Here is a 21,199-nt window from a genome sequence, read left to right on the forward strand (position 1 = left end):
TGTACTTCTACGGGAAAAAGTAATTATTTGTATTTTCTTTTCCGAGAAAAGTAATAGTTTTTGTGAGACTTAAGTCTGGATATAAATATACATACATACATAATAATCCAATAAAAGAATAAACAATAAAATAATCTTACAATTAAAAAAATCACAATTATATTTTTCAAGAAATTGACGCAATTTTACAGGATGAAAGTCGCAATTTTACAAGAAAAAAAGCTGCACTTTCAAACATCAGCATCCCGCGGTGGTCTCAGTGTCTGTGTGTGTGTGTGTGTGTGTGTGTGTGTGTGTGTGTGTGTGTGTCTGTGTGTGTGTGTGTGCGTGTGTGCGTGTGGGACTTCCCTGTCGCAGGTGCTTCACCTTGGGGGAAACTCCCGTGGGATCTGAGGGAGGCGCCGTGACTTGAGAAAAACAATCCCAGCAGTGGTTAGGACATGAGCCAGGCTGAAGTGTGTGTGTGCGTGTGCGTGTCACATTGTCTCCTTGTGTGGACGTGTGATGCAATCACATCTTTGTTGTGTCACCAGGGACAATGTGCTCTTCATTAGGTGCACAAATGTAAACACACACACACACATACAGTATACAGTGTACATACAGCATAGTATACGTACAGTATTACTTAGCAGTACCACACTGTAGTATTTGTATACGTTTGAAATAAGTGTCGGAGGTACACAGTATTATATTGGAAGCGTGTTAGCCTTGAGGCTGGAATTTAGACACTTTAAAAGTGCTTTTAGCAATGCTAATGAGCTGTGTTGCTAAGTGTTAGCAACAGTAGCATAGCTATGTGATGCTAAAGTGCTAACATGACACTCGCTTTTTAACAGCAACATCACGCTAGGTTAGACTATTCACAGATAGATCAAACTTACAGCTCCCACGTCCGCAGCTGACCGACAGATAGTTGACAGACATGACAGACATTTTAGGACATGTAGTGAAGCCTTTTTTTTTTTTTTTTTTTTTTTTTTTACAAAGTTATCATCCATCAAATGGTCTGAATTTTACAATTAATTAGAGCAATTTTACAAAGGGGAAGTCATAATTAAAAAAAAAAACCTATCGTTATCGTTTTTTTTTAGTGGTGCCTTACAGCAGGGGTGTCCGAACATTTTGCCCTGAGAGCTTCATACTGATATATGAAAGGATAGGGGGGCCACTTTGATATATATACTCTACATCTTTGGAGATATTTTGGCTACGTTCACACTGTAGGGTATGATGCCCAATTCAGATTTTTTGTTTAAATCCAATTTTTTTTATGTGGTCGTTCACATTACCAAACAAATGCGCCTTGTTAAGGTGAACGCAAAGCGTCTGGATTGTGGCGTGCATGCGCAAAAGCAGACTTCACTCGCATTTCCGTGTGTTTACGAAACTAAAGATTGCAGCAGTGTGTGCTCTAGTGATGTGTGATACCACTGATTTCATTTCCGATGCGATGCTGGGAAAAATTCAGGCTGGAATCGACGATACCGATCCGATATTGTGTGCAAATTCACCTAATGCCATGAAAAAATCAAATGCAGGTCACATATTAGCAAAAATCGGAATTCACCTGCAGTAAATATATACATGTACTGTACAGTATATGTATATATTTATGCATTTTAAACTATATATTTTTAAAGACAAAGCTTTATGTTATTATTAGTTGCTGATACTAGTAACTAATAACTAATGTCAGCATTTCAGTGTCTGTTTTTTCCACGTTTGCTGCTTGTTATTTGTTTAATTTGATTTCTACAACAATACAATACCAGCCAAGGGGCCACAAAGGGCCCCCGGGCCACACCTTGGACACCCCCCTGCCTTATGCTGTGCACGGGGCGGGCTCATGTAGATAGGGGCGGGGTCAGAGGTGGTATTGTGTCCGTGAGGAAGGAGCATTTTCTTGAAGACGCAGCCTGAAAAGCGAGCGTTGGAGCGCCTCTTCTCTCCAAAGTAAAGCCAACAAAGGAGAGAGATGATAGATTTGCTGTTGACAAAAACAAATCATTCAAATATGATGAAAAGGGTTGCAAGAGGAGAGCAGAGGATCAAGAAGATGCAGCGTTAGGGTGAGAGCGTGGTGACTACTAGTTGCTTCTGCATGATAGGCTGCTGAGTGTGTGTGTGTGTGTGTGTGTGTGTGTGTGTGTGTGTCTGGGATGAGTACGCTGGTGCGCTGAGGATGCAGGGTGAGCAGCAGCATGAGTGAGGAGCGAGTGGACAATGATGACATGGTGTGTCAGAGCGCCCTGACCCTCATGCTTGACCTGTGCCTGCACAACAACACGCTGCCGGACCAGCACGCCTGCCACGACTTCCTCTTCCTGCTCGCACACGGACACGCCAAGCACACGCAAGCAGGTAAGCCATGAGCACGATCATGATGATGGTGATGATGATGGCAACTTTCCAAGCCTTTCTGCTTATTTGGATGCCATATTGTCATTACGTAAAACTCGAGTGTGTACTTTGTGTACTTCTAAGTGTCTGTTAGACGTCAGCGGCAGTGGAGAACACCCCCACCCCCCACTGGGATGCTGACATGAAGAATATGATATATAATAATGTAACGTAAAGTAATATAATACAATATAATAAAATTCATTTATTAGCTATATCGCTTAATCCTATTAGGGTCGCCTGGGTATCAATATAATATCATATAAAAATACATAAAAATAAATCAAATGTAATATAATGTACTGTCATGTAATACAATATAATATTACATAATAAAATATCATTTAATTTAACAAAATAATACAATATAATGTAATAAATATAAAATGATATCATGTAACCTAATATATTATAATATAATATAATATAATGTAATATAATATAATTTAATTTAAAAAAAGCAAATAAGTTATAAAAGGTAATATAACATAATATAATAAAACATTATTTAAGGTAACAACCATAAATAACAATAAAATAAATAATAAAATAAAATACATCTAATATAATATAATATAATAAATAAAAATAATAATAAATAAATCAAATGTAATATAATGTACTGTCATGTAATAAATAAAATATAATTTAATTTAACAAAATAATACAATAAAATGTAATAAATATAAAATGATATCATGAAACCTAATATATTATAATATAATATAATATAATGTAATATAACATAATTTCATTTAATAAAAGCAAATAAGTTATAAAAGACAATAAAAGGTAATATAACATAATATAATAAAGTTAAATAAATGATAAAATAAAAGGTAATATAACATAATATAATAAAACATTATTTAAGGTAACAACCATAAATAACAATAAAAATAACAATAAAATAAATAATAAAATAAAATACATCTAATATAATATAATATAATAAATAAAAATAATAATAAATAAATCAAATGTAATATAATGTACTGTCATGTAATAAATAAAATATAATTTAATTTAACAAAATAATACAATATAATGTAATAAATATAAAATGATATCATGTAACCTAATATATTATAATATAATATAATATAATGTAATATAACATAATTTCATTTAATAAAAGCAAATCAGTTATAAAAGACAATAAAAGGTAATATAACATAATATAATAAAATGAAATAAATAATAAAATAAAAGGTAATATAACATAATATAACAAAACATTATTTAAGGTAACAACCATAAATAACAATAAAAATAACAATAAAATAAATAATAAAATAAAATACATCTAATATAATATAATATAATAAATAAAAAATTATATAATATCATGTAATATATTATAATATCATGTAAGGTAATATAGCATAATAAAATGAAATAATATAATATATTATAATTTAATATAATATAATAAAATATGACATCCATCCAATTTCTGTACTGCTTGTCCTAATAAAATAAAATAAAATAAAATAAAATAAAATAATGCCCTGCTATTGGATGTCGACCAATCCAGACTGTACCCCGCCTCTCTCCCAAAGACAGCTGGGATAGGCTCCAGCATACCCAGGCTACCCTAGTGAAGACAAACGGCATATAAAATGGATGGATGGATAATATGATACATGAAATTTGTTGTGCAGTAGTTGACACGTTTACTCATCAGACGTCAGTACCGCGCAAATTATAATCACTATAATAATAATTATTGCTATAATTTCAACGATAATCACTATCATTATAATATACAGTGGAATCTCGACAGTCTAATGCCGGCCAACAAAAATTTCCATCAAAGTTGCGCTTCATCGATCTGCTTTTTTTAAAAACATGTTTAATTGTCATACAAGTGTAAGAAGAAGTGAAGAAGTGAAGCAACGTTAATAGTATAACAACATACACATATTTTGATATAATAATATGAAGAGCCGATGATAACTTTGCTAACAAGTGAGTTAGCGTACGTGAAGCTGCTTTGAATGCGGGTCTTCAACACAATGGCTAGCTGCTAATGTTGCTAATGCTATCAGTTTAGCAAACCTCTCATACAAACTCTGGCCAAGAGTCCAAGTAGAATGTGAGTAAATAGAATCAAAGCGTTCTAATAAAGTCGTCTGATGTTCGTCAGATGACAGACAAGCGTGCCCTTGGCGCCGTCAGCAGGAGCTCGCGCCCGCCCCGCCGTTCCTGGACGGCCGGGCTGTCACCCCGCATCATCGTCAGCGATGGATTGAACGTACGTCGCGGCGCCACGGGGCATCCACCGTTATGCCAGGCTGCCGCTCCGCGTGATGTCTCTGCTACACTTTGTGCCTGGTGGACGCTTGCGACGACATGCTTGTCATACGCCATGTTGGGGGACAAATAGGACGGGGTCAAACAGTCGATACAGTATCACTCAATAATCCAGTATCATCAGATATACCTGCATCAAACCTCAATATCATATTTATGTACAGTATTTAGCGGCAGTGGTCGTCCGGAAACCGTAAGGTTGGCGGTTCGGTCCTCGCTCCCTCCACTCAAGTCACTGTCGTTGTGTCCCTGGGCAAGACATTTCCCCCACCTTATCTCCAGTGCTGCCCACACTGGTGTTTGTTTCTTTGGTGGTGGTCGGAGAGGCCGTTGGCACGAACTGGCAGCCACGTTTCCGTCAGGCTACCCCAAGGCAGGTGGGGCTACGGATGTAGATTACCACAACAAGTGTGTGACTGAATAATGGGTTGACTTCATTGTGAAGCGCTTTGGGTGCCTTGAAAAGCGCTATATAAAATGATTTGATTGCGAAATATAATATAAATGTGATATTAAACACTAAAACTGTTTGCAAACTATTTCATGGCAAATATATTTATTTTGTGATCAATTTAGAAATGTCAAATGCTTTTTAAAAATATTTCATGACAGATATATTAAATGTATTATTATTTATATTATTATTAAAAATTATATATTAAATAAATTTATTAAATTGCATTTTCAGTTATTAATTTTTTTGGAAAGTAATTATTATTTTTTTTAGGATATGATTGATTATTTAACGATTTGTTTATTTCTTGAATTTCTTTAGTTTATGATCAATTTATACATTTCACGTCTTATACAAAAATATTTTTGACATTTATATTTATTCACATTTAAAATTGTATTTTTAATTTCTTTTGAAGGTACTTATAAATTTAAGGGCATTATTGATGATTTAATAACGTGTTTATTTCTTTAATATTTGAGTTCATGCTGCTGAAAAGCAGTCATGAAAAGCAACATGGCTTTATATTTATGTATATTTATTTTTTATTTATTTATATTTATTTTTTTTCCAGGGTATTGATGAATATCAATGTTTGTGTTGTGATATTATTGTCAGAATTGGAAAAAAAACAGGAGGGCGGGTAGGAGAGTCGACAGTATTTCGACTTTCCGTGGTTGATGTCCAGTTGCATTGGGGCCAAGTAGGGCGGTGTCGGACTCGCTCCAGCAGGTGGAGCCCCACCTACAGGGACTTGAGCGGTCTTGTACGGTGTACGACGTGTCAATCAAACGAGTCTGTTGTTATTTTCTTGATGAGAGGAACCTTGTGACAGTTGATTCTGAGCCAGTCGTTCTTCGTCTTGCTCTCATTTGCTGATGGGTCACATGGTTCTGGAGCTGCCGATTAGCGTGGTTGGCGCCGTGCCGGCAGCCCGCTCGCATGTCAAAACTCATTTGCTTGACGACGTGACTCTCTGGAGCGCTGGCATCCTGCTTTGCTTCTTCTTGACACTATCCAGTTCTGCAGCACATGTTGGTGGTCTCTCCGTGGTCTATAGTCCTTAAACCAGCCATTGGTACCAAATGGTCTACTGAACACTACTGATTTATTTTAATAGGCACCGCATGTCATAAAAATCTTCATCATCGCTCTCACTTGTTTGCTTTACTTTGGAGAGAAGCGGCGCTCAAATGCTCGCTTTGAAGGAAGGAAAAAGCTCCTTCCTCATGGACATAATACCACCTTTGACCCGCCCTGTGCATACGCCCACCACTAGACAAAGGACAGCTTTGTTTTTAAAAAGGCTTCACTACACATCTTAAAATAAAGTTGGCCAGGGTTAGCTTTGTAATTATTATTTTTGAAATGTAAGTGATTCCCTCGATTGCAATGTGTATAGAATCGGAGATTTGCATACGTGCCCACACTATTTACCCTCAGGAAAAAAAAACATGCTTCGCTACACATCTTAAAATAGTTTCAAGGCAAATTGTATGCACCGTGGTCAGGATTTGGATTTAAATTGTGTCTGTTTAAAAGTCAATGATTTATTTTACTGAAAGGTGTATAGAATTGGAGATTTGGATATATGACCACACGATTTACCTTCGGGTCCCCTTTGGCTCCCATAAGAAGGACATATTTTTAATATACTGCAATCCTGACATATTGTAATGCTTTACTCATCAATACTAATCAAATCTAAGCCTACTACGCCCACCACTTGGCAGAGGACAGCTTTGTAAAAAAAAAAAAAGAGTAGGCTTTGCTACACATCTTAAAATAAATCTCTGCCACCTATCGGTCTGTCAGCTACAGGTGTGGGAGCTGCAAGTTTGGTCATGTCGTTTTCCTTCAGCGAATGTGCTTCGGGTTAGGATGATGAGGATATCAACTCTCCGAGATGGTTAGTAATGTAATGTTAGCAGCATAGCATCACATAGCCATGCAAGTGTTGCTAACTTTTGCGTCCTCCTGTCCCGCTTCTCCATGTTACGTTGTTGTATGTGATATATGCTATCTTTTACGTTGGATAAATGCAGAGATACAGTGTACATGTCAAAAGTACATCAGGTACATAAATAAGTAAAATGCTAAAGTGCTAAAGTAAATATCGCTGCTGTGGGCGCATTAAAGCTACAGACACAGACTCCCCCAAAATACTCTAATATGGTACTTTTAAAGGGAACTGAGGTGAATTAGAGATAAGGTGAGAAGCAGTGTCATCCGGGAGAGGAGCCAGATGAGGCGGCTTGGGCATCTGGTCATGATGCCTCCCGGACACCTCCCTCGGGAGGGCACGTCCGACCGATAGGAGGCCTCGGGGAAGACCCAGGACATGTTTGAGAGACTATGTCTCTCATCTGGTCTGGGAATGCCGGGAGAAGCTGGACGAAGTGGGAGGGGAGAGGGAAGTCTGGGCTTCCCTGCTTAGGCTGCTGCCCCCGCAGCCCGACCTCGGGTAAGCGGTAGAAGATGGACGGATGGATGGATGGATGGATGGATGGATGGATGGATGAAATGATTATCCAAACGACATCACAAACCGCGCAACGCCTTTTAACGAGCTGCCTCTGAGGAACAAAGAACTTTAGCTTCCCTATTTCTGAATACAATATCACATTTAGTTGTCATGCTGGCTGGAGGATGTCACATGACCTGGCCACACCCGCCGCTGCTTCCGCGAGCTGATCGACTGCTAATGTGAAATATTGATATTTACACAGCACAGCGGCAGATGAAGTCCGCACAGATTAAATTCAAGCCTGTGGAGAAGAGGTGGTCTTACTTCTAACACCCACACAGACACACACGCAGGTATTGTGAGGAAACACACACACACACACACACACACACACACACCGTCATTGCAAATTCCACTTTCATTATCCGCTGCTGCTTCAGGTGTGCGGACGTGAATGAAGCGGCCTTTTTTTGATCACATGACGCCCTGCAGAGCGTTATTAGACAGAAGCTTGGCTGGCAGAGGACATTAGCATCAGCACTCGCCACGCTGCATTGCACCTTCACAACAACACACACACTCACACACACACACACACACACATCGTGACGTGCAAGGTTGAGCTGAGAAGCAATCAAACACCACAGATCTGCTCTGTTCATGTTGGGCGAGATTACAAATGTTTGTTTTTTTTGTCTTGTGTCATGAAAAGCATTTTTTCTTGTGTGTATGCTGAGAGACGAGCATTGATGCTAAAGCTACTAGCGCACAAAAAGGAAATCATTGTTTGGAGGAAGGTTGACTTACAGTGTGTCCCACAGGACTGCAAACGCATCTGTGGTGGTGGGGGTGGTCGGCGAATTTCGACGCATTAGCAAACAGTGAGTAAAACATGACAAAGCTAGTTAAAATTTGTTAAAATGACGACGCCTGTTTAAAACGTGTTCAAATACGGCAATGCTGGTTTAGCACTTCTTAAAATGACAAAGCTTGTTTATTCATTAAAACCATAAAGCCCATTTAAACCTTTTTACAACGACAAAGCTACTTTAAAAGTCGTTAAAACGACATAGCTAGTTTGAAACTTGACAAAACTCATTCAAAACTCATTATAACAGCAAAGCTCATTTAAAACTTGTTAAAAACATAAAGCTCGTTTAAAACTACTTAAAATGTCAAACCTTGTTTAAAAGGTTTGAAAACGACACAGCTAAAGAGTTAGCACAGATTAAAACTCGTATAGCACAGAGCTAGTTTAAAACTTGCCCTCCTCCCATCTCAGAGCACTCACAAACAGCTCTGTCTTGCTTGTGACATAAAAAAAAGACAAAAAAAGCAACAAAAAAAGTTGTTTTGCATTTCATGTTTTGTACTGGCTTTTTTTAAAGAGATCCCACATTTATGTTAGTATCATTTTCTCGTTAGCATAAAGTCTTTTTTAACATATCAGTGTCGTGTCTAAGTGAAAAGGTGCAAGGAGGTTCACGCTCCATCGTTAGGAGGGCTGGTGCGGTCGTATCCAATCGTACAAATCATTCAGGGCACTTTTTCTTTTTAAAGTCAAAGCGCTTAAAAGGAAAGAAGCGTGAGCGGCTTTGAATAGCGAGCAGCTCTTGTGTGAGCAACAATCCAAACGTGCACCTCCAGCGTTCTCTTTCAGCACCTTTGGCTTTCCATCATGCACGTTTCTTTAATGCTCATCCGCCACTCGGATGGACGGCCCCTGAAGGTGACAATTCCTGCCGCCTGAACTCAGCAGTCGCCATGAATGACATTACAAGTCTTCACTCCTCACTGCACACATTTCTACTACCAAACTATCTCCATGTACTGAAAGACCACATAAGTAGTTTATTCTTTTCAATTCTACTGCTTGTCAAGGACATCTATGACACAATCCATTTACGTCGACAACTCGTTTATGTCAACAACTCAGTTTATGTCGACAACTAGCCTGTTAACAGCCATCTATGCTCACAACCCGTTTATGTAATCAACAGACAAGTTATGTTGACAACCTGTCTATCTCGACAACCCATTTATTTCAACAATCAGTCTGTCGACAACCAGTTTTCGTTGACAACCCATTCGTGTCAACAACTAGTTTATGTTATTGACAACCCATTTATGTCGACAACCCGTATACTGTATGTTCACAAGCTGTTTATGTCTACAACTACTTTATGTTGACAACCAGTCTGTTGACGACCCATCTGTGTTGACAATCCATTTATGTCATCGACAAACCATTTATGTCGACAACCAGTCTGTCGACGACTCGTTTGTGCACAACCGGTTTATGTTGTCAGCATTCCATCTATGTGACAACCCGTTTGTGGACAATCCGTTTATGTTGACAAGCCATTTATGTCGTTTAAACCCATTTATGTCGGCAACCCATTTGTCATCGACAAACCATTTATGCTGACAACCCATCTATGTCGACAACCCATCTATGACGACAACCTGTTTGTCATCGTCAGACAGCCAACACCCTGTTTATATTAGCAAGCCATCCATGCCGACAACACATTAATGTCGACAAACTGTGTATGTAGGCAACCCGTCTGTCGACAACCCATTAATGTCGACAACCTGTTTATGCAGACAACCAGTTTCTCAACAACCCGTCTATGTCAACAACCCGTTTTTGTCAACCACCAATCTGTTGATAACCCATCTATGTCGATAACCATTTACATCATCAACAACACGTTTGTTGACAACTCGTGTAGTTTTGTGTCGACAGCTGACAGCCAGTTTATGTTGACAATAACTTCCTGTATCTGCACCTTTATCCAGACGCTGACCAAAAAGTAACAACATCTGCCTTGCTCCATGCGGCACACGTCTACTCAGTTTGACTTGGTGTTGTTTTTGCGTAATCCTGCCAACAGTATCAGGACAAGTATTTACTCTTCTGTTATCTCAAAGTGACTGCTGTAGAAATGGCAGTGGAGGACAGAGACAATGTTGGTTAAAGTGCAGTACTTCCATGCTAGCGTAGGTGGCGCTATGTCCTCTCTCAGCCTGTGAAGCAAACGCCCCTGCCACGGTAACACCACGCCATCCATAACGTCGACACGTGGACCAAGCCCTGGTGGACTCTGGACCAACAGACTGTTCTTTTATTGTTAGTATTGATTTGTGGTCTCTTTTAATTGTGCACGGTGGAAAGGCCAGGACACAACACGGAACTCCATTTTGTTGCTGGTTGAGCCTCACTGGAGCAGAACATACCACCACAGCAAGGTCCTGACCCACAACAACTGGAACGCACACCTCGTTGGTCCGTCTCCTGTTCATGGCGTTGCCACAAATAAAGGAATGAACTAGGGATGAGCCGGACGCTCGTTACGGATCATGCATTTTTGCAGAATACCAGCATGAAACGAGTACATCTCCTCATTATCCGTAATCGTGATGAACGAAAATTCTCATTATGTAACCACTCTTCACACTCTGTGATTGGCCAGTCACACACAGCGACCGCCCCTCTCAAGACACACCGTGCAGGCACATAGGAGCTGAGCGGCGCCTCATTCGCTCAACTCAGCTCAATTGGGGTAGCATGACCACTTTTTTCCTTGAAATGTATTTTTGTCTTACTCCATGAAGGCACCATAAAACAGGCGTGATACGTACAATATAAGAATTTTGTTACTTTTCAGTTGCAGTACGCAGACAGTGGTGCATTGACTGGCCACAACATTAGGTACGCCTGCACAGCTTCATCAAAAATTCTGCCTGCGTGGCTATCATACTACATTATATACAAAAGCGTGGTAAAATATTGCACCCCTCTCAATACGTTGCAATCTGAAACTTGTTTCGTAACGTACGCGGTGCATTTCACAAGACTGCTGTATACGGCTCACGCGTCAGTCACCGCCGGGGTTTTTTTAGTCTGCTTGCTTATAATTTAGCTGGTGATATAAAGTTGGACAACTTTACTACTATACTACATTCCATAATGGCAGTGCTACAGTATATTACAGGATGTGAAAAGGCTTGGTAATCATATCCGTGCATATGCATAAAACGTACAGTAAAAAGATTGATAATTAGCTGCTAGTTCATTAACAGTGTAGCGTCACTGTCAATCAAACGAGTGTTTGGCACGCAGTTTAAAAAAAAACAACAAGTGCCTTGATTGGAAGAAGTCACGGGTGGAGTGTCGGGTGCAGACAGCTTGGAGATAATGAGGACTTCTAGCCGTTAAAAAAAAACAAAAAAAGCTTTTATTTGCTAATTAGACAGCGATGTCGCACCAAGTCAAGCATTTTATAAAAACGGCTACGACTTATTGTGCTGCTTTTTACACAGGCACTCAATAAAAGACACAAAGAGAAAGATAATACCCTGAACACACGCATGTTGCACATGGGGGCAGGAAGTGTTTGAAAAAGGCCAGGCGACTTTCAGAACAACATGCGACAAGTAAAAGAACCAGCAGTACGTAGTGTTAGCATGACAAGCTAGCACCTTGGGAAGTTGTATTTATTTATTTGATTATTTTTACACTAAATCAGGTAATTAGTGTTTGTTGTTTTAAGGTGTTATATACTGTATATATATTCCACATCTTTCTCCTTGTATATTCAACATTCTGTATTCCACATTCTATTTTCCTCGTGTATCCATTCTATTCTCCTTTGGTATTCCAGATTCTCCTCGTGTTTTCCACATCGTGTTCCCTTCGTGTGCACCATATTCTGTTCTCCTTGTGTATCCTCCATTCTCTTCTTGTGTATTCCACATTCTATTCTCCTCATGTATTCTCCAGTCCCTTGCAGACACTGGTGAAATCTTGATGTCTATAAGAAGCACCATCACTCACTGCTGTTCTGGAAACACGTATCTATATGAATATCTACATGGACACACCGCCCCAGCCCCCATGCCTCCTTTGGTCTGTTCTCCTGAGGCTCTGATTCAATTTGTACGCCCCGCCCCTTTTCCTTTTCTTCTCCAGTTCGTGCTTGTCGGGGGTCATGCATCCTCAGTTTTAATGGCAGGATGTGTGAAAATGATAGCAAGCAAAGATTCCAGGAAATGCAAACGCCGCAGTCGCCACATTCCGTGTTACAGCGTTCCATGTTGCGATGTACGGTTCGCGGACGTTCCGTGTTGTGCCGTTTCTTGTTACGGCATATCTTGTTACGCTTCACGTTCCGGATGTTCCATGCTGCAACATTTCGTGTTACGACATTTGGTGTTGTGATGTTCTGTGTTACGCTGTTTTGTGTCATGACATTCTGTGCTAATCCGTGGTGTGTGATGATGTTTCACGTTACAATGTTCCATGCTGCAGTGTTTTGTGCTACAACGTTCGTGGTGCAACATTTTGTCTGACGCCATTCTGTGCTACAGTGTTCCATGTTGCGATGTTTAGTGTTACAGCATTTTGTGCTACAAGGTTCTGTGTTACAATGTTCTGTACTATGCTGTTTCGTGTCATGACATTCTGTGCTACAACGTTTTGTGCTACGATGTTTTGTGTTACGCCGGTTCATGTTGCGGTGTTTTGTGTTACAACGTTCCGTACTGCAATGTTTCGTGTTACAGCGTTTCGTTGTATGGTGTTCTGTGCTATTGCGTTTTGTTTGATGACGTTCCGTGCTGCTACGTTTTGTGGTACATTTCATGTTGCGATGTTCTGTCTTACAGTGTTTCATGTTGCAGCGTTTCGTGTTATGGCATTCCGTGCTGCTACGTTTTATATTACGCGGTTCCGTGCGATAGCGTTCTGTGTTATGGCGTTCCGTGCTATGATGTTTTGTGTTATGATGTTCTGTGCTGCTACGTTTTGTGGTACATTTCATGTTGCTATGTTCTGTGTACCAGTATTTTGTGTCATGCCGTTCTGTGCTACGTCGTTTTGTCTTACTGTTTTTCATGTTCATGGCGTTTTGTGTTACGACATTCCGTGCGGCAACGTTTCGTGTTACAGCGTTTTGTCTCATGGCATTATGTGCTATTGTGTTTTGTTTGATGACGTTTCGTGCTGCTATGTTTTGTGGTACATTTCATGTTGCAATGTTTTGCATTACTGTGTTTCATGTTAGGGTGTTTTGTGTTACGATGTTTCAGCCTTTCATTTTGCGATGTTTTGTGTTCCACGCTATGACGTTTTGTGTTTCATGCTGCTATGTTTTGTGGTGCATGTCATATTGCGATGTTCTGTCTTACACCGTTTCATGCTACGGTGTTTTGTGTTATGACGTTCCGTGTTGCGGCGTTTCGTGTTATGGCGTTCTGTGCTGCTACGTTTTGTGGTACATTTCATGTTGCTATGTTCTGTGTTACAGCGTTTTGTGTCATGCCGTTCTGCGCTACCACGTTTTGTCTTACAGTGTTACAACGTTTTTGTGTTATGACATTCTGTGCTGCTAAGTTTCGTGTTCCAGCGTTTTGTGTTATGGCGTTCTGTGCTATTCCGTTTTGTTTTGTGACGTTCCATGCTGCTACGTTTTGTGGTACATTTCATGTTGCAATGTTCTGTGTTACTGCGTTTCATGTTAGGGTGTTTTGTGTTACGACGTTCCGGGCTGCGGCGCTTTATGTTGCGGCGTTTAGTGCTATGGCGTTCCGTGCTGCTACGTTTTGTGGTACAACATTTCAAGTTGCGATGTTCTGCGCTACGTTTTGTGACACACTCCCATAAATGACTAAAACAACTGATATTTTGTTTCATACTTTTTTCCCCACTTGGACGGGTGATTACATTATCCGTGAAGCGTGACATGGCAAACAAATATTACGTGATAATGGTAAGTGTTGTCAGAAAATGGAGGAATGGATTTTCAGATCAAAAAAATACTTTTTTTTGCCTGGAAAACACTCATTACGTTTGTTTGTCCATTCACGTCATACACACGCTCTACTGACAAAAAGTGAGGGATAGCAGGCTTCGTGGTGACATTTCAAAATGCAGTCTAACCTTTCCAGGTGAACTTAATTTGACCTTCTCTAAACTTTTGAATGTCCAAATGTTGAATATTTGAATACTTTTTGCACAACTTGCTGTTGCACAATATCCCTAATGTGACCAGTGTATAAGGTGCATGTCCAAAACACGTACATACTACACAGAAGCAGTACGGCAAACTGCATTAGTGTATCTTGCTTACCGCAAGCATAAATCTCATTAAACAGCAGCGCAGTGCAGAAAATACAACGTTAATTAATTTTTCAGACAACAAGTAGTAATCATCAGCGCACACTCGGACAAGGGAACCTTGCTGCATAATCCAAAACCAGTCGCACACACATTTAATTAGCATATCTCATTTATCATTCCCGTTGCGGTGATAACTATTGTGATATAGATGGTATTCTGCGGCAAAAGTGACTTGATGTTAATTAGTTTTATCTGGCAGATTTTAACTTAGTAAATAGTGGCTAGGCACAGAAAATGCAAGTGGAGTTGTTTGCCGACTAACTGTAGTGCATATGCATACATATGGACTGCAGTTTTCTTAAACTGCAGTGTTATTTAGTAATGCGCTTACAAATGAGTTTGATGTACGTGGTGATTTATGTGGTGATTGGAACAAAACGCAATACAGTCGTCCTTCACCACTTTGCGCTTCAAATTTTGCGGCTTCACTCTATCACGTTTTTTCCAGAATGTATAAATGAATACATCATCGCGGTTTCGTGGTTGACTACAGCCTATTAAGAAAATGAAATGCATATTTAAGCACATTTTACGTGCTGTGACGTTCTGTGCTACGCCTTTTCGTGCTACGCCTTTTTGAATTGTTTTATTTCGTTTTTTATTTATTTTTATTTTCGTTTCGTGTTGCGCAGTTTCATGCTATGCTGTTCCGTGCTACGACATTCCATGCTGTCCCTGCTGTTTTGTGTGACGCCATGTCCTGTTGTAGTCTAAAAATATACACATTTAAGTAAATTTTACACACTGCATCATTTCATGTTGCGTCATTTTCTTTTGCTGCGTTTCGTTATACAACGTTCCTTGCTACAACATTCTGTGTTGCTACAGTCTGTGTCACGACGATATTCCGTGTTACAATGTTTAGTGTTGCTGCGTTTCGTACTACAGCATTCCGTGTTACAATGTTTAGTGTTGCTGCGTTTTGTACTCCAACATTCCGTGTTACTACATTCTGTGCAACAATGTTCCGTGCTACGCCATTTTGTGCTACGTCATTTCATGCTACGCCGTTTCATGTTACGTCATTTTGTGTTGCGCAGTTTCATGTTGTGACGTTCCGTGCTACGACGTTCCGTTGCAACGTTCCATGTTGCTGTGTTTCATGTTACAGCGTTTTGTCCTACGACATTCCGTGTTATAACGTTTAGTGCTACGCCATTTCATAAATTTTATATAGTGCATTGTTTCGTGTTGCGGCATTTTCTGTTGTGGTGTTTCGTGATAGGACGTTCCTTGCTACGACATTCCATGTTACGGTATTTTGTGTTACAGCGTTTCGTAGAACGACATTCCGTGTTATCACATTCTGCGCTAAAATGTTACGTGCTTCGCTGTTTCATGTTACGCCATTTCATGTCGTGGTAAAAAAAAACATGCATATTTTACATGCTGCATCGTTTCGTGTTGTGGCGTTTCATGATACGACGTTCCGTGCTACAACATTATGTGTTGCAATGTTCCGGGCTACACAGTTTCGTGTTAAGCTGTTCCGTGCTAGTATTTGCATGTTACGATGTGCTACGACGTTCCATGTTGTTATGTTTCGTGTTATGGCGTTTCGTGTTATGGCCATTCTACAACATTCCGTGCTACAACGTTTCGCGTTACGACGTTTTATGTTGCAACTTTGTGCATTACAATATTCTGAGCTACAACATTTGTGTTATTACGTTCCGTGCTACAAGGTTTTGTGTTGTAGTAAAAAAAAAAAAGTATATTTAAGCAAATTTTAAACTCTGCGTCAGTTTATATTGCAGCTTTTAGTGCTTTGACGTTCCATGCTACGAAATTCCACGTTACAATGTTCTGTCCTACGCCGTTTTCTGTTGCGCAGTTTCGTGTTTAGACATTCTGTGCTACTACATTTTGTGCTGCGACTTTGACAAAATTCCAGGTTTCAGTGTTCCGTACTGCGACGTTGCATGTTGCGACATTCCATGCTATGACGTTGCGTGTTGTGACACTCAGTGCTACGACGTTCCGTGTTTCCATGTTTTGTATTACGGCATTTTGCACTACAACATTTCGTATTTATTTTTTGTTACGCCATTTTATGTTGCATCAATTTGCATTACGCTCCGCGGTACTTTTTTTTTTTCCAGGGTTTCGTGTTACGATGTACTCCAATAAATTATTAATACTCTACAAAAATAAAAAGAGAACTAGTTCTTGCACTCGGCATAAGATACACGAGGAAGAGAGAAACGAGGAAGGATGCAATTTTTATTCTTCTTAGCCAAAAAAAAAATCATTGTGTTTCATGTTGCGACGTTCCATGCTACGACATTCCGTGTTATGCCATTTTGTGTTGCATTCATGTTACAACGTTCCATTATACGCCACTTAATGTTATGCTGTTTTGTGTTACGTTTACTGGGCTTTACTTTTCTGGGCTGCAATGTTCTTGTTACGTTTTGTGTTGCAATGTTTCGTGTTGTGGCGTTTCGTACTGTGACGTTCCATTTTATGACATTCTGTGCTACAACGTTCTGTCTTACATTCTGTCTTATGTTGTGTGATGTTCCGTGTGATGCCATTTTATGTATTGGGACGTTCTTTGTCAAAAATATCCATATTTAGGGTTAGATTTTTTTTGTCTAAATTAAGCATTTTCCAAGCATAAAAATGGCTAAATGGAGTAAATACAAATATAAGGCATTTAGAAGACACATTCAGAGATGTTGTGATGATATGTAGTATTCTCCACTGGTCACTAGGTGTCAGTAATGTAGCATCGATGAGACAATAGCCACCACAGGAAGTACAGAAACCACAAGTAAAAAAGGAACAAGGAACACTCCCAATGCTTTCTGCTGTGAGTCTACGTATATTATGTCTTATTTTCTTTTATTGTGTCTACTATGTTGGGTAATACTAGTGTAAAGCTGACGCTACAATATAATTTGCCTCTTTTTGGGGGTGCCAAAACCTCCAAAACTAAAGGAGGTTGAAAACCAAGAAGGTTAAAAATGTGTATTTTACAATATTTCAGATGTGGATCTGAAATGCTAAAGTTACGTATACTATATGTATCCACTGAACATGTGTCCTTAGTTGTGTTTATGTGGCTTCCTGCAACATTTTGTTTCCATCCGGACCAAACTTGACCTGCATTTAACTCCAAAGATCCAAGATGTTGATTGATTTCATCGCCCTGCTGTGTCCCTTGTTCTCTCCAATTGTTGCACAAATGAAACGCGTCGCGATCGCCATGAGAGTGCTGTGCTAGTTTACATTATCAGCGGTGACCTGGGGGAGTGGGGGGGAGGTCAGGTATGAAAATCTCAATATGTAAATACGATTCACAGTCGCTAACTTATCCCCCGCGACATCATCACCCCGCTCTTTGACAAGCAAATTCCCAGCCGAGCGTGTAATTAAGAGCGGAGGTTGTCCATGGCGGGAGTTGAGGCGGCGGTGGTGGCGGCATGTGCCGGCGGCACGGTAAAGAATCACCTGTCAGCGACGTCGTTGGCCGAGCGCGGACGCTAATGCATTCGATCTGCCAGCTTGTAATGAAGACAAATAAGGGAAGTGCGGCTAAGTGATTAATCGAAATGTTCAGAGCATCGTTACTTAAATCCCGGCTTTTTTTTTTTTTTTACCCCATCTGCACACGTCTGCACTACTTGGACACTCCTTTCGATGCAATTATTGTGGTAATCCAGCAAAGCAGTCATGTTGACGCCGTAAAACAGTCAATCGCAGGACACATACAATTGGTAGAATTTCAGATGGACAAAGAGGGAAGCCATTTCATTTTGGTGAGGATCTGGATAATGGTGCCTAAATATCATACCATCTAAATGAGACGAGTGTCATATTGTAACGTTAACCAGCAGCAGCAGCGTGTCAGCCTCCAGTCATGATGACTGTACAGGAGAATTGCGATACACAACAATGGCGTACAGATACCGCGAGAGAAAACAGTGGTGTGAAAAAGTGTTTGCCCCTTTCCTGATTTCTTATTTTTTTAAGGTCATGCCACAGCATCTCAAAAGGATTCAGGTCAGGGCTTTGACAAGGCCACTCCAAAGTCTTCATTTTGTTTTTCTCCAGCCATTCAGAGGTGGACTTGCTGGGGGTGTTTTGGATCATTGTCCTGCTGCAGAACACAAGGTTTCAGTTTGAGGTCACAAACAGATGGCAGGACATTCTCCTTCAGGGTTTTTTGGTGGACAGCATAATTCATGGTTCCAGTCTTCCCGGTCCTGAAGCAGCATAACAGCCTCAGACCATCACACTACCACCACTATATTTTACTCTTAGTATGAAGTTCTTTTTCTGAAATGCGGCGTTACTTTTATGCCAGATGTAATGGGACACACGCCTTCCAAAAAGTTCAACTTTTGTCTCGTCAGACCACAGAGTATTTTCCCAAAGGTCTTGGAGATCATCAAGATGTTTTCTGGTACAATTGAGACGAGCCTTTTTGTTCTTTCTGTTCATCAGCGGTTTCATCTTGGAACTCTGCCATGCAGGACATTTTTGCCCAGTGTGTTTCTTCTGGTGGAGCCATGAACACTGACCTTAACTGAGGCAAGTGAGGCCTGCAGTTCTTTGGATGTTGTTGTGGGGTCTTTTGTGACCTCCTGGATGAGTCCTCCCTGCGCATTTGTGGATAATGGCTCTCACTGTGGTTTGCTGGATTCCCAAAGCTTTACAAATGGCTTTATAACCTTTTCCAGATTGATAGATCACAATTAATCTCAGTTAAGCTATGTTTTAACAAGGAGGACAATCGCTTTTTCACATGTAGGTTTGGACTTTTTTTCTCCCTTAATAATAAAAACTTTCATTTAAAAACTGCATCTTGTGTTCAGTTGTTTTGTCATTGACTGAAATTTAAATTTGTTTGATGATCTGATACATTTAAGTGTGACAAACATGCAAAAAAAAAAAGAAATCAGGAAGGGGGCAAACACTTTTTCACACCAATCTATATTGGGATATTTCGCCTCTCGATGTTCCATGTTGCAATGTTTCGTGTTGTGGCATTTTGTACTACGTCATTCCTTGCTACAACGTGCTGTGATGCCCCATTTTGTGTTACAATGTTCCGTGTTGCTATGTTCTGTGCTATGCTGTTACATACTGCACTATTTTGTGTTGCAACATTCCATGCTACGACATTCCGTGTTACAGCCTTTTCTGTTGCAACGTTCCATATGGCAATGTTCCGTGCCACCCCATTTCATGTTATGCCCTTTTGTGTTGCTACGTTCTGTGCTGAAACGTTCGTGTTGCAACATTGTGTGCTGTGACGTCTCGTACTACGACATTCCGTTTTATGACATGCAGTGTTTCAACATTCCGTGTTGCCATGTTTCGTGCCACACTGTTTTATTTTAGCCGTTGCGATGTTCTGTGCTGCAACGTTTGTGTTACAAATGTCCATGTTGCGATGTTCCGTGCCATGCCGTTTCATGCTACGTCTTTTTGTGTTGCGACGTTCCGTGCTGCAACGTTTGTGTTACGCAATTTCGAGTTATGATGTTTTGTGTTACAACGTTCCATGTTGCAATGTTCGTGCCTTGCTGTTTCATGTTATTCTGTTTTCTGTTGCAACGTTCTGTGTCGCAACCTTTGTTTTACGTTTTGTGTTATGCCGTTGTGTGTTGTAACGTTTTGTGTTACAACGTCCTGTGTTGCGATGTTGCGTGCTGCAACGTTCATGATACGTTTTGTGTTACAACGTTCCATGTTGCAATGTTGCGAGCTACACCGTTTCATGTTATGCGGTTTCGTGTTCCCACGTTCATGACATGTTTTGTGTTGCAACGTTCCATGTTGCAATGTTGTGTGCAACGCCGTTTCAAGTTATGCAGTTTCGTGTTGCCACATTCCGTGTGCGGCGTTTTGTACTATGCCGTTCCGTTTTATGACATTACGTGCTGCAACGTTCCGTGTTACAGCGTTTCGTGTTTGTGTTACAACCTTCCGTTGATGTTTTGTGTTACCGTGTTTCATACTATGACATTCGGTGTGATGACACCGTGCTACAACGATCCGTGCTACAATGTTCTGTGTTACGCCATTCTGTGTTGCGCTGTTTAGTGTTGCAACGTTTCGTGTGACAACATTCCGTGTTGCGACGTTCCATGCTTACCACATTTTGTGTTACGACGTGTTGCAATGTTGTGTGTCACCGCATTTTGTACTACGGCATTCTGTGTTGCGACATCTCGCGCTACAGCGATCCGACTTACAATGTTGTTGTTGTCTTATGCGGTTTTGTGTTGCGATGTTCTGTGCTATGACGTTTGGTGTTACGCCGTTTCACGTGGCGACGTTCTGTTCTACGACGTTCTGTGTCGCGATGTCTAGGTTTGCAAAGTTTCGTGTTACAATGTTCCGTGCTGGCTTCTTGACATGT

General features: G+C 40.2%; 1 protein-coding gene across 1 annotated transcript in view; it reads left to right on the forward strand.

Annotated features, from left to right (window-relative positions):
* Nucleotides 1-1,894: 1,894 nt before the first annotated feature.
* syt6a (synaptotagmin VIa) overlaps nucleotides 1,895-21,199 on the forward strand; it is an 80,631-nt gene continuing 61,326 nt past the window's right edge. Inside the window, exon 1 of the mRNA XM_054773782.1 lies at nucleotides 1,895-2,364. Within this exon, the coding sequence (XP_054629757.1) occupies nucleotides 2,205-2,364 (160 nt within the window). The 5' untranslated portion in view covers nucleotides 1,895-2,204. The remainder of the gene's footprint in view (nucleotides 2,365-21,199) is intronic.

This window comes from Dunckerocampus dactyliophorus, chromosome 1, assembly GCF_027744805.1.
Source record: "Dunckerocampus dactyliophorus isolate RoL2022-P2 chromosome 1, RoL_Ddac_1.1, whole genome shotgun sequence".
NCBI classification, from domain to species: Eukaryota; Metazoa; Chordata; class Actinopteri; order Syngnathiformes; family Syngnathidae; genus Dunckerocampus; species Dunckerocampus dactyliophorus.